Raw genomic sequence first — 13,857 nt, 5'->3', positions numbered from 1 at the left:
TCAGAAATCCGCCTGTCTCTGCCTCCCAAGTGCTGGGATTAAAGGTGTGCACCACCACTGCCCGGCTACTGTATGTTTCATCAGTCATATAGAAATAAATGCTCTTTGAGAAAAAGACATATACTTTTGCATGCATATTATCTCTTCTTCTATTTAACTGAACCACTACGTCTTCTTGCATCTCTAATTTATCTTAACTTTTAATTTTTTAACCACAAAACCAAGAAGTAAACACTCAAAACCACAATTAGCACAATTTACCTAAAGAAAAAACCACCACCCTCAGAGGAAACAGGTATTTCTATTTTCCTACTAAGTAAACAGAATAACTATGAGGAAAAGCTGGCAATGTTTGAAGCGGAATTGAGATTTCTTAATACATAGTCCTACACATAAATGGCAGACAGAACCCAGACCAATTGTCATGATTGTCAATAATGACAAATGTGACCATGCTTTATAGATAAATTAACAAGTAGGAAGCTGAATTGGACTCTTATTGCCACCCGTCAAAGAAATCTAATGATTCTTTGATTATGATCTGCTTCACAAGCTCAAATACCAACAAGGAGGCAGCTAAAGGCTTACTCTAGCCAACTGTCCTTTAAAAATATAATTTAGAGCTGGAGAGGTGGCTCTTCCAGAGGATCCAGGTTTGATTCACAGTACCCATATGGAGCCTTACAGTATCTGCAACTCCAGTCCCAGGGGATCTGACTTTATCTTTTGGCCTCTGCAGGCACATGTTGCACAGATATACATTCAAATAAACACTCATGCACACACAATAAAAGTAAGATCTCAAAATGAAACGAAATTAAAACACATGATATTCTCCTTTCCTCCCAACAGATCTTTGTACTTAAAAAAAAAAAAAATCTAACAAGATAAATTTGAATATACAAAGTAATGTTATGATAGAAACCAAGAAACACCAGTCTATTTCCAAACCTATCCTGGTCTGAGTTCCAAAAGTTCCTAGAGTTAAGGCTGAAGATCATTAATATTTACAGATTTGTTATGAAGGCTTAATGTTTAAATGCTTAACAGATCCCAGACTAGCTAACTGCAAACACAGTGTTGATTTCATCATAACAAATAGCAAAGATGATCCTTCACAGCAACCTTGTAATGATCTCTAATTTATGGTAGATATAAAACGGCAAATCCAATCTCATAGCACAGAAAGTCAAGGTCATGGTTTGTTTCAGAAGTTTCTGGGCACCGGGATACAGCAGCAGCAGCACAGGCAGATAAAGAAACCCTGGGAAGGGTTCACAAGCCTTCCAGGGCCTTTGTTCTCCAGGTCTCCAGCCACTGTTCCCTCTGCGATCTTCCTAAGCACTGGGAGTTTAAACCATATCCAGAGGAAATAACACTGAAATAATTCCTTCATGAAAACAGAGTCACAGAAGGAACGTGTTTCATAGAGAATTCAATGGAGAGGATTTGCTCTGGGAAGTGGGACTGTTTCTCTGCTGTTGATTCCATCTACTTAGATCAGGGGTGGGAGGCCCAGGGTGAGGCAGGACACTTCCTCCATGTAACACTGAATGAGAAGAATCGGGGTAATAGAGACTATTTCTGAGGACAGAAACAGGAAGTCCATGGGTGATCAAGCTGGTGACAGGAGAGTTAAAAGCAGGGAGAAAGAGAAAGCCGATGAAGAGGGAAATAGGAAACAGCCTCCATCTGCAACCCTGACTGATGATGAGCAAAGTGGCAATCATATTCCTCTCCCATATAGTTGACTGACACAAAGGGCCTGAAAACTCTCGGCAGCAGGTAGAGTGCCCATTACCTTTTCTTTCCCTTCCAGACCTATCTCAAGTCTTCATGGACTGAGAGCTATCTATCCCTTGCCCAGGAACCCTGATGCTTCTGAATGGTCAAGGCAGGGTGGGGTGGGAGTGGTCTACTCTGGAAAGAATAGTAACCTGCCTGGTTGACAGAATATAACATTTGTGGGCACAGTCTCCAGGCACACAAAGAAAGTAGGGAAGTTTGTAAAGTGAACATAGAATTTAACACTGACATTGTATCTATCTGTGGCTGGACCTGTCCTCAGCCAGCATAGGACATTAGCAGAAACCACAGCAACACAATGAAGCTACAATACAATCCAGCAAAGCAGTCCTACACCAGACGGGTTCTAATACTGGGAGACTCAGAAAGAAGCCTCTTTAATACTTTGTCCTCTTAAAAACAACCAGTACCCCCAGAGCTCCCAGGGACTAAGCCATCAACAAAGGAGTACACATGGCTCCAGCTGCATATGTCGCAAAGGATGGCCTTGTCATGCATCAATGGGAGGAGAAGTCCTTCATCCTATGAAGGCTCAATAGATGCCCCAGTGTAGGGGAATCGAGGGTGGGGAGGAGGGAGTGAGTGGGTGGGTGGAGGAACACCCTCATAGAAGCAGAGGTGGGGAGGGTGGGATCGGGATTTTCTGGGGTGTGGGGTGGGAAAGGGGATAACATTTGAAATGTAAGTAAAGGATATATCCAATTAAAAAATGTTGAACCAAACCATAAAAAAAAAAACCAAAAACAAAAACAAAAATAAAATAAAACAAAACACAAAGCCCACCAGTAGGTTTTTTTGGATCAAACTCAGGTTGTTGGGTGTGATGGCAAGTGGCCTTATCCAGTGACTACCTCATGCTTCTTCTTAGCCTTATTTTACAAAACTGTATTTATTCCTTCTTTTCATTTAAAAAATATTGTTTGAAGTCTTTGCTTTTAAAACTTTTATGCTTTTCATTTCTATTCTAATTTACCAAATGTTACTCACACATCATAAAATCTATTTCATAATTGGACTTGTTCTATCACTTCCCCTTGCTCACACTCTCTTCTCTTTATTTAACCATGCTTCACTTTCCCTGCCCACTCTTTTGTTTATTAACACTGGTGTGAGAGAGCAAGGCACCACAACATCTCCAAAAGTTCCCAACACTTAAGACAAGAAACGGAAAGATGGAGTGGTTGACATGCAACTATCCAAAAAGAAATAAAAACCCAGCAAAATCCTTTGGGGACACAGTTAGGAGAAAGATCAAAGCTATGAATCTGTGGTCTAGAAGAATGCCCTACTCAGCTTTAACGGTCAACCTGACCCAGCCTAGGGTTATCTGAGAAGGAAGTCTCAACTGAGGCTTCTGGGCATGTCTGTAGGGAATTTTCTCAATTGTTAATTGAGGTCACAGGGCCCAACCCACCTGGGCAGATGGTCCTGGGCTGTATTAGGAAGTTAGCTAAGCATGAACCTTATGGCAAGTCAACAAGCAATTGCTTTGGGTTCTTGACCTGCCTTTGTTCAGTGCTAGACTGTGACCTGTAGGTAGACACATACTCTTTCCTCCCCAAAGCTGCTTTTGGTTGCATTACCACAAAAATATTCACAAATTACACAAAAAAATAAAGTATTTGTTATTATTAGAGGTAAATAAGATACAGAATAAAGGCACAGAAAACTATTCAATGAAATATAGGAAAAAGTCCTAAGTGAGGAAGGGGGAACAGGGCCAACATATCCAAGTAGACTTAAGGAAGCATTAATGACTATACTCGGGTGAAGCAGGAGGATTACAAGTTTGAGGCCAGCCTGGGCTGCATAATAAGATCTTGTCACACATAAGTGATACCAAATGCAAGGTACAAAAAAAGAATTATAACTCGAAAAGACAACCCAGTATGGAAGACTACAAAAGAAATATCCTACAAATTACCTACGTACAGGTACACTGACTATATACCAGAAAATTCCAGCCAAATCACATTGAGATCATACCCTCACCATCATTATTCCCTCACCAGAATGGCTAAGATTAAAAAGATACACAGTAAGTAACAAATGCTAGCAGGGCACTGGAATCATTAGAGTGCCATATACCGGTGAGAGCAGAGACTGTTACAATCCTCTGGAAATTTGGGATTGAAAGATCAAAATATTTACTACCTCTAGAATTCAACATTACAAAGGATGAATTTTATTCATTGAAAAAAAATTAACCAGGATACAAAAGGAAACCAAGATAGAATATACATACCAGCCAAAGACAGAACCTATATCACAAAGGAATATTGTAACCCTGTGAATGTAGATGGAAGAAAGAAGCAGCTCAAATGACTCCAGTTGACAGGTGCTTATTGTAGCTCACAAGGGTGAACAATCCAAAACGACTTTAGGCTGGACCATGTAAGCAATGCATTTTAGAACCCAAGGTGGGAGGGAAAGCCAGAAATAAGGTAAGGGCAAAGGCTGGAATGAGCCTCACACACATGCACAGCTTATTACAATGCATCTGTTCCAAAGGCTTAGAAGCAGTGAGGAGCTCAAGAAGTTCAGATTCCAGTTTCTGAACACCGTGCTCTGATGAAGGGAAATTGAGTTCCTTGGAAAAGATCCAGGAATCAACAGAGAAAATTCATCACATTACTGGGGTAGTCTTTATTGTTAAAGAGATAGGAAGTGTGCAAATAAGGATAGAAATGGCGCCACATAAAATTTCTGCATCCTAGTGATTCCATTTCAAAACCAGAACAGCTACCAAGAGAAGGTAAGAGAAAAGTTTCTAGGGCTGGGGCAGACTTGGTGAGGGGGCATGAGAGGGGTTTCTGTGTTTTTCTCCTTTTCCCCCTCCCTCCCTCCTTTGGAGAGGGTCCTGCTAAGTGATCCTACCAGCAAACTCAGGATCCTCCTGTTACGTTTGCCTGGTACCCAGGAGACCAGTAGAGGGCATAGGATCCCCTAGAACTGGAGCTAGAGATGCCTTGTGGGTGCTTGGAATTGAACCTGAGTCCTCTGGTAGAGTAGCTAGTGTTCTTAAGGGCTGAGCCATCTCTCTATGCCCCTTGATACTTTAAGTTTTCTTTAAAATCATTTTTTACTTATGTATCTGTGTGAATGTGTGCCACATGCAGGTAGTCACTTACAGAGGGCCAGAAGAGGGCATTGGGCTCCTTGGAGCTAGAGTTACAGGTGACCATCAAACATAGATGCTAGGAATTGGACTAGGGCCCTCTGGAAGAACAGCATATACTCTTAAGCACTGAGCCATTTCTCCAGCCCCTAGTCCTTGGTATTTTTGGATGGAGTAAAGAAAAAGAGGCATCTATCAAGGCCTGACTTACTAAAGATGATGTTTGGCTATTCTGCTTCCACCATTCCACAGCATCATAAAATGTGGCCCTTGAGTCAAACTACTTAACTGAATGATTCTCAAAGTGAGAGATGAGAACAGACAGAATAGCTCTATCACCTGAGGGAAAGCTTCCTAGAAATCCACAGCTTTCCCCCAGATCCTTCCACTGGCGTCCTCCCACACTTCCCTGAGGATGTGTATCCTAATGTTGCTCAGAATGGGATTGTTACAGTGGGGAAGACACTTTAAAAAGGAAGGTCTACATTTACTCAAAATTCACAAGGTGATTTATTTGCATATGACAGCATCGGCCTTTCAGGTATGAGCCTCTGTGAGAAAAAGTGGTTTATAAAGATCATATCTCAAAAGGAGATGGGTCTCTAGGAAAAAAATGGCAAGGGAATTGATTTTTGTTAACATTATTGCTAAATGCCTTAACAGTGTGATCATTTGAAAATACTCCAGTGTGAGGTTTAAGGCACAATGAGTCCTAATTAGTGCTTTAATAAGTGTGTTAGCACTGCCTTGTACCATTCTGGAATGTCACTTATGGTAAATTAAGGGACACTTTCCCTCCCTATCTTCCATTAGTATTTTAATGCTAGGAGGCGGGAAAAGGCTGATCCATATTCAGTAGGAAAGGAGGGAAAACAATAACAAATTGGCATCTCTTCTGTGAATTGCCCCACAGGCCAAGCATTTTTATGTTCTTAATCATTATTAAATGACTTAACATGACACCCAGAGCCTGGCGAATGATTGCATCCTGACATGAGAACGAATTACAAATGAAATGAAAGATCAAGCTGTATTAGAGGACTGCCTCTGGGAAATGAAAATCTTTAATTCTCTTTTATTATTGACATTTATTTGGCTGCCATGAATAACAACACAGCAAAGAGACTCAGCTACGCTTGTGCACTGAATAGCTTATCCCAGGGCTCAGAACTGCATTAACATTTATCATGTTTGCTTTTGTAGCTGACACCACTGAACAGATTCTCTATCCATCTTGTATTTATCATGCATTGCAATATACGGCATCCTCTAAGTTCATTTTCATATGGTAGGAAAGGCAAGATTAGCTATGTCTTGCATCAAATAAATTTCCGATTAGAAGTATTCTTAAGAGTGGTTTAATAAATTTAATAAAACATCAAGTCAGTTCACAAAAAAAATTCAGTTATAAGATGGGAAGGCCAAATTTCAGTCTGAAGAAAATTATGCAAATTGAGAGTGAGGAAGAGGCTTGTATGAGACATAATCCGAGACATAGAAAGACTTAAAAAGTATGTGTCCACAAAGAGCATCCCAGTAGCATCTTATGAACCTGGAGTTAGGACTGCACTTCCTATCCGAGCCTACGTGGTTTAATTCAGAACCAGTCCACACTGACAAGATAGTGATCATGTCTGTGCCATGGAGAGATACCCTTTCGCGGGTTATTTCTTTTCTCTTACAAAATTTAAAAGCATCCTTTTTCCTGTCACATCAGTGAAGGACTGCACAGTACCTGGTGCCTTTGCTTACAGGAGCCTCCTTAACTGGACTGCCCCTTATTTTAAATCCCTCCTAGAATTCAAGGCTTAGCAAGGATATTTATCTTTTTGGGATAGTCACTTAACATTGCTAGAATGTGTTTGAAAATTTGCTTTACTTTTTCAATAGCTCTCAGCACTGAAAATTTCAAATACATACATAAGCAGGTATAATGGCGCCATAATTCCCCTTGTATCCAATGCCCAGCTTCGACAATTACACCTGACCAGTTTTATTCATAGATTTCACTTAACTCTGCCATGCACAGACTTCTTTTGAAGCAAACCTTGATTTTTATCTTTTAATAAGTCTACAAACAAGGAGGTTGAGTAAATTATTTCTTGTGTGTCTCTATATATCCCATTTTGTTAAAAAAGTTACTTCAGTGGGTATGGTGGTAGACATGTGCCATCCCAACTGGCACATGGAAGGCTGAGGCAAGAGAGCTGCTCCAAGTCTGAGGCCAGCGTGGGTACATAGAGATTACAAGGGGGGGGCCAGGGCTACAGAACCTAGACCAAAAATTTAAGAAAAAAATATTTAGACTATATTTAATATTTTATGTAAATTAATTTCATTTTGCAGATCTTTAAAGATTATGCCACATTCAATGTTCAGCTGAGTACTGAACAAATACATTTGCTTAATTATATTATCATTTATAAAAATCATTAACTAATTGATTTAAGATGAACCATTCAGAAAGAATTAACAGACATATTTAGCTTGAATAGTAGCTAAAATATATTATGAAGTAGCCTCATATTGAAAATATTAATTAACTAATAGTATGATCACTAGATGGAATTTCTATTGAATTTCTATGAATGGTATAAAAACATACATGAGATTTGTCTTCTTGAAAGAAAATCTGAGGTTAGCAACCAAGCTCTTTGGGAAGCTGAGGCAGGGGGATTACAAATTCAAGGTCAGTCAAGGTCAGCCTGGGGTACACAAGAAATTCAAGGCCAGTTTAGATCATTCATTGAAACATTCTCTTAAAATATTTTGTTATATAAAATAAAGTATATTAGGCCAAGGACAGAGTTCAACAGTAGAGCACTTGTTTAGCATGCAAAAGGCCCTAAGTAAGATTTCTATTATTGGGTTGGGCATGATCAGAGGCAGGTGAGTTCCAGGACAGCCAGGAATACACAGACTGTCAAAAATAAAATTCCAAGTATTGCAAAAACAAATCAACAGTGACAGAAAAAATTCAGAAGAAACACTTCTGGATTTGACTTGTTCATAATCAAATAAATGTATTTTATTCTGATGCAAGGGTTTTATATGTAAAAGGTATTGCTTTTGAAAAGAAAGATTTCTGGACTGAGAAAATCCCTCCAAATTTCAAAAGTAAACAAGTTTCATCAATTGACTTTTCATAAATTATAACCTTGAAAGGAAAATCATGTCCCCAAGGGTGGAGGGGAGGAATATGGAAGTCACACTGTGGAAGGCACATGACTGGGATGGCTCACTGTAGAAGGAAAATACAACTTTGTTGCGATTAATCTCTTTAATCCTGGATTTATCACAGAGCCCCCACAGTACCTGCAGCCACTATGGTGTCATCTCTCCCTTGTGTGAAGACCACGGTCCTCTGCCTCTTCGAGTTCACCTTTGGAAGAGCCTGCGTCTTTTTGGCTATTTCTTTAATGTCTTTAGTCTATTAATAAGAGGGAAAAAATTCATGATTAGTAGGGCAATTTTATTCCTATGCTAACAATTCTGCTTCTGATGGGACCTTAGCATTTACTACGGCACATTTAAAAAGAGATTTTTAACCATGCAAAAATAAAGAGAACAGCTTTATTTCTTTACCCCCGAGAGCTTCTGGGCTCAGTCCGCCCAAATTTCACATTTATGACAGGATCTTATCTCACCTCCTCCTTCAATACCTGCTGTCCATTTTACTTCAAAGCAAGCCTCAGGTATGTTATAATTTAATCTATAAACGTGTTAACATGTTATCTCTGAAAGGCAAGGACTAGAACAGTATATAACTGGAATATACTTTTAAATGCTTTGCCTGTCTTATGAAAGGACCTAGGCTCAGTTCCCAGTATAAAAACAAACCCAGACTACCTTAAATCTGGGCCCTCAGCAGAGAGTTTTGGGTGGAGACCTTGTCCGTTGGCCAGTACAGAGTCCCGGCACTAGCTCCCACCACCAGAAAAGGTCCTTACCATCAGCAAATAAATATCGAGTCAAGGTTCAAATTAGAATAGTGTTTTAAAGAAGAATTCCTCATCTGTTGTTGATGGAGTCTCCCTGAGTAGTCTATGCTGGACTGGAGTTTGATTGGCCTAGAGGTAGATTCAGGATGTGTGCCCTTCTGCCCAAATGAAGAGAGCTTTTCTTTTTCTAAAAATTTTTACTTATTATTTTAGATGTTTTTAGGAGTATGATTATGCTGATTTGAAAATAATAAAATGAAGATAATGCCAATTTTTCAAAGATCTGGCAGAGAAAAAGAAATGCTAACCTTTATTCTGTTAAGACGTAATTTTCCATAGTAAAGGGCATTTTAAAAACATGATAGTTTAAGAAAAAAAAACCTGATAAAAAAATCATAAGCTATACATTCCTCATGACTTAGTGCCAGTAATCTGGATTTTGTCATCTTTCATCACCTAATAATACTCTTGTGTTCTCTCTTCTAAATGCTCTGCTATAACCACATATACATTTGTTTACATATATGCACTTAACATTAACACATTCATGTTTTTCTTTCTAGATTGTGTGACTTTGTTAATATTATACATTCTACATCCATCCATTTTTCCTGCGAAGTTTATGATTTTATTTTTATTTAGAGCTAACATTTTAAATATATGCCAGATTTTCATTATCCAGCAATCTGGTGATAGGCATGAAACCTGCTAACATTTCCTTGCAATTCAAGCAGCAATAAATATGGAGTTGGAAATATCTCTATGGTAAGTGTCTTAGTCAGGGTTTCTATTCCTGCACAAACATCATGACCAAGAAGCAAGTTGGGGAGCAAAGGGTTTATTCAGCTCACTTCCACATTGCTGTTCATCACCAAAGGAAGTCAGGACTGGAACTCAAGCAGGTCAGGAAGCAGGAGCTGATGTAGAGGCCATGGAGGGATGTTCCTTACTGGCTTGCTTCTCCTGGCTTGCTCAGCTTGCTCTCTTATAGAACCCAAGACTTCTAGCCCAGGGATGGCACCACCCACAAGGGGCCCTATCTGATTGATCACTAATTGAGAAAATGCCCCACAGCTGGATCTCATAGAGGCATTTCCCCAAGTGAAGCTCCCTTCTCTGTGATAACTCTAGCCTGTGTCAAGTTGGCAAACAAAACCAGCCAGTACAATTGACCCCTTGTTAACTTGACACACAAACACATCACTATTAAGCCTCAACCCTTACTTTCTTATTCATCTCTAAGATGTAAAGTCCCACAGTCTTTACATATTCAAAGTTCAATTAATTTAAAATGTCCAATATCTTTTAAAATTCAAAGTCTCTTAACTGTGGACTCCACTAAAATAGTTTCTTTCTTCAAGAGGGAAAAATATCAAGGCAGAGTCACAATCAAAAGCAAAACCAATGTCTAGGATCTAACTCACGATCTTCTGGGCTCCTCTAAGGACTTTGGTCACTTCTCCAAATCTGCCCTTTGTAACACATCTTGTCTTCTAGGCTTCAGATGCCTGTACTTCACTGCTGCTGCATAGACTGTCTTCATGGTGCCAAGCCTCAGCTCTTTTGCATGACCCTTTCAGTCCTGGGCAATCAATTGTAAACAGAGGCTGCCCCTTCACCAATGGCCTTCCATGGCCTCTCACTGTGCCGAGCCTCAGCTGCTCTTTATGACCCCTTCATGTCTTCAAAACCAGTACCACCTGGGTAACTCTTACACATTACCAAGTCCTGCTGCAGCACAAGGTACCACCTTGGCTATCTCTGGAACACAGCCTCTTTGTGCTTTCAGAAAACACTTCCCAGAAGATGTCATCTCAATGATGCCAGTCTCTTCTTAATCACTGTTAATTTCTTAGCTCAAGCTAACCAGCATCAATAGTCCCAGTAATGCAAAGTTTTGCTTTAGTAGTTCTGGTATCTTGTTAATCACAGCTGATTCTTCAGCCCCAGCTAACCAAAACCACAGAATCTTTGCAATCAAAACAACATGGCCCTGATAAGAGTCCTTAATCTTCCCTCTGAAATTTTACAAGCCAGGTCTCCATCTCTGCACTGTTCTCAACATGATCTTCCAAGCTCCTACAGAACATTCCACAGAGTTCTTAACAACCAGTGGCTCTTCTAACTCAAAGTTCCAAAGTCCTTCTACAGTCCTCCCCAAAACATGGTCAGGTTGTCACAGGAATACCCCACTCCTGGTACCAATTTGTCTTAGTCAGGGTTTCTATTCCTGCACAAACATCATGACCAAGAAGCAAGTTGGAGAGGAAAGGGTTTATTCAGCTTACTTCCACATTGCTGAACACCAGAGGAAGTCAGGTCTGGAACTCAAGCAAGCAAGCAAGAAACATCTCTCTGTGGCCTCTGCGTCAGCTCCTGCTTCCTGACCTGCTTGAGTTCTAGTCCTGACTTCCTCTGGTGATCAACAGCAACGTGAAAGTAAGCTGAATAAACCCTTTGCTCCCCAACTTGCTTCTTGGTCATGATGTTTGTGCAAGAATAGAAACCCTGAGTAAGACAGTAAGGTATGGAGTTCTCTGAGTATATACCTTGTAGTGAAATAGCCGTGTTATATGGTAGTTCTTTTTTTATTTTTTATTTTTTGAGGAACTTCCAAATTGATATGTATAATTGATGTACTAATTTGCACCTGCCACTAGCAATAATTAATAGTTTTTTCTCTACATCATCATCAACATGTATAATCAGACTTCTTTCTTATCTTCCCCCTTCCTCCTGTACCCCCCCACCCCCCATTTGAGGACCTGACCCAGAGCCTTGCTCTTGCTAGGCAAGTGCTCTACCTCTGAGCTAAATTCCTAATCACATTTCTTGATGATAGCCAATCTGGGGTGAGGTGGAATAGGGATGCTGAATTTAATACCTCTAAAAATAATTATTGGACACTGTGTTTCTTTGGATGAAAACTAAGTATTTCCTGTATTTTCATCTAGAAGTTTCAGTTTTCACAGATCTTTGATCTATTTTGAAGTGATGTTTGTCCAAGGAGAAAGCTACAAACCTAGTTTCCCTCTTCTGTAGATGAATACCCAGTTTTCCCATGTGTTTGTCTTCTTTTTTTTTTTTCCGAGGCTGAGTGCATAAGAACCCTAAGTGATGCTCACAGCTTCAGAATGGCTCTTCTAACTGCACAGAAGTCTACTGAGATGTATAGAGTTTTGGGCTGTTTGAGTGGCTGCATTAATCTAGTTTCATGATATTTTTATGATTCATTGGAATAAAGTAATTTTTGTATTTAAAAAAGAAAAAAAAAAAAAAAAGACAGTCAAGCCTGTATGGTGGCACATGCCTGTGACTCTAATACCGGGAAGGAAGAGGTGGGAAGACTGGTGTGGTCAAAGCCATCCTGTTCTAGACAGTGAGTAGAGCTCAGGTCTATAGATCATCTATCCAGGTCAGCCAGGATAACAGAAACCAACCAGACCAGACCAGACCAGATCAGACATACCGACTGACTGACCAACCAACCAAGAAAACAAGAAAAGGAAAATAAATCATTTTAAAGAATTACAAATTATTTCTCAAAACCTTGATACTATTCCCCCCCACACACTATCCTCTTCTTCCTCCCCCAACCCTGCCCCCAGACAGACAATGTTCCTCCATGTAGCTCTGGCTATCCTCCAACTCACAGAGATCCAATTGTTTCTGCTTCCAAAGTGCTGGGATTAAAGGTGTGTGCCCCATGCCCAGCTCTGATCCTCTTTTCCATATCACACAGAACATGAAGTTTTATATCAGTGGTTCTCAATCTCTAGGTTGCCACCCTCTTGGGAGGTCGAATGATTCTTTCACAGGGGTCACACATTAGATATTCTACATACCAGATAATTATATCACAATTCATAACAGTAGCAAAATTAGTTATGAAGTAGCAACAAAATGATTTTATGGTTAGGGAGGTCAGCACAACATGAGGAGTTATGGTAAAGAGCCATAGCATTAGGAAAGTTGCTTTATATGATGAACTTAACTTGAAAGACAAATTATAGAGATAGGTGTAGAGCCTCAGTCCCACTTGGGAGGGAAAAGAAAGCAATCACAAGGGGGAAGGGAAGGAGGAACCTGGGAGAGAAAGTGGATGGGGGAGGGAGAGGGGAACCTGATCTGGTATTGGGTAAGGGAAAAGGACTGAAGCCCTGAGGGCCAGCAGAAAGAATGGAAATAGGCAACCCTGGGAGATAGGAGGACCAGCAGTCTTAATTAACCTGGACCCTCAATATCTCTCAGACACCAACCAGGCAGCATATACCAGCTGACATGAGGCCCCCAACAGAGCAGAGGACTGCTGGGTCTGGGTTCAGTCAGAGAAGATGCACCTAACCCTCAAGAGACTGGAGCCCCAGGGAGTTTAGAGGTCTGGTGGGATGGGGGTTGGGGGAATCTTCGTGGCGACGGGAGCTGGGAGGAGGTAAAGGAAGTGGAATAGTCGGAGGGTTGACTGGAGAGGGGGAATAAAATTTGGAGTGTAAATAAATAAATAAATAAAATGAAAGATTAAAAAATTTGGAGATAGGCTATTAGAAACAATTTTAGTACAAATATATTTTACTACTAAAAGATTTGTATGATTACATATGACTCATATTTAATAAAAGGCAGAGGTTTACTATCTTGAGAGCATAGTCTTATACAGTATATATATATTTTTAAAGTTTAAATATATTTTTAAATTTCATTTTTGTGTGGGGACTGGAGAGATGGCTCAGCAGTTAAGAGCACTGCATTATGGCCTGCTCTTCCAGAGGTTCTGAGTTCAGTTCCCAGCCACTACATGGTTGCTCACAAGCATCTGTAATGGGATCTGATGCTCTCTTCTGGCATGCAGGCATACATGCAGGTAGAACACTCATATACATACAAAATGTATATATATACATTTTTAAAATGTGTTTCCTGTGGCATGCACATGGAGGTAAGAGGACAACTAGTTCTACTGTGTGGATTATGGGCATCAAGATTAGGCTGTCA

At 40.1% G+C, this 13,857-nt stretch overlaps 1 protein-coding gene across 2 annotated transcripts in view; it reads right to left on the bottom strand.

The window, feature by feature from the left end:
• The window catches only part of Adk (adenosine kinase), a 412,863-nt gene that overhangs the window by 52,695 nt on the left and 346,311 nt on the right, over window positions 1-13,857 (bottom strand). For both annotated transcript variants that reach the window (XM_031362750.1, XM_031362751.1), the window contains exon 9: window positions 8,240-8,354. In XM_031362750.1, the coding sequence (XP_031218610.1) occupies window positions 8,240-8,354 (115 nt within the window). The remainder of the gene's footprint in view (window positions 1-8,239; window positions 8,355-13,857) is intronic.

The sequence above is a fragment of the Mastomys coucha genome, unplaced genomic scaffold (genome assembly GCF_008632895.1).
Source record: "Mastomys coucha isolate ucsf_1 unplaced genomic scaffold, UCSF_Mcou_1 pScaffold9, whole genome shotgun sequence".
NCBI lineage: Eukaryota > Metazoa > Chordata > Mammalia > Rodentia > Muridae > Mastomys > Mastomys coucha.
The sequence above is the reverse complement of the archived record's forward strand: the minus strand, read 5'-3'. Positions and strand labels throughout refer to the sequence as shown.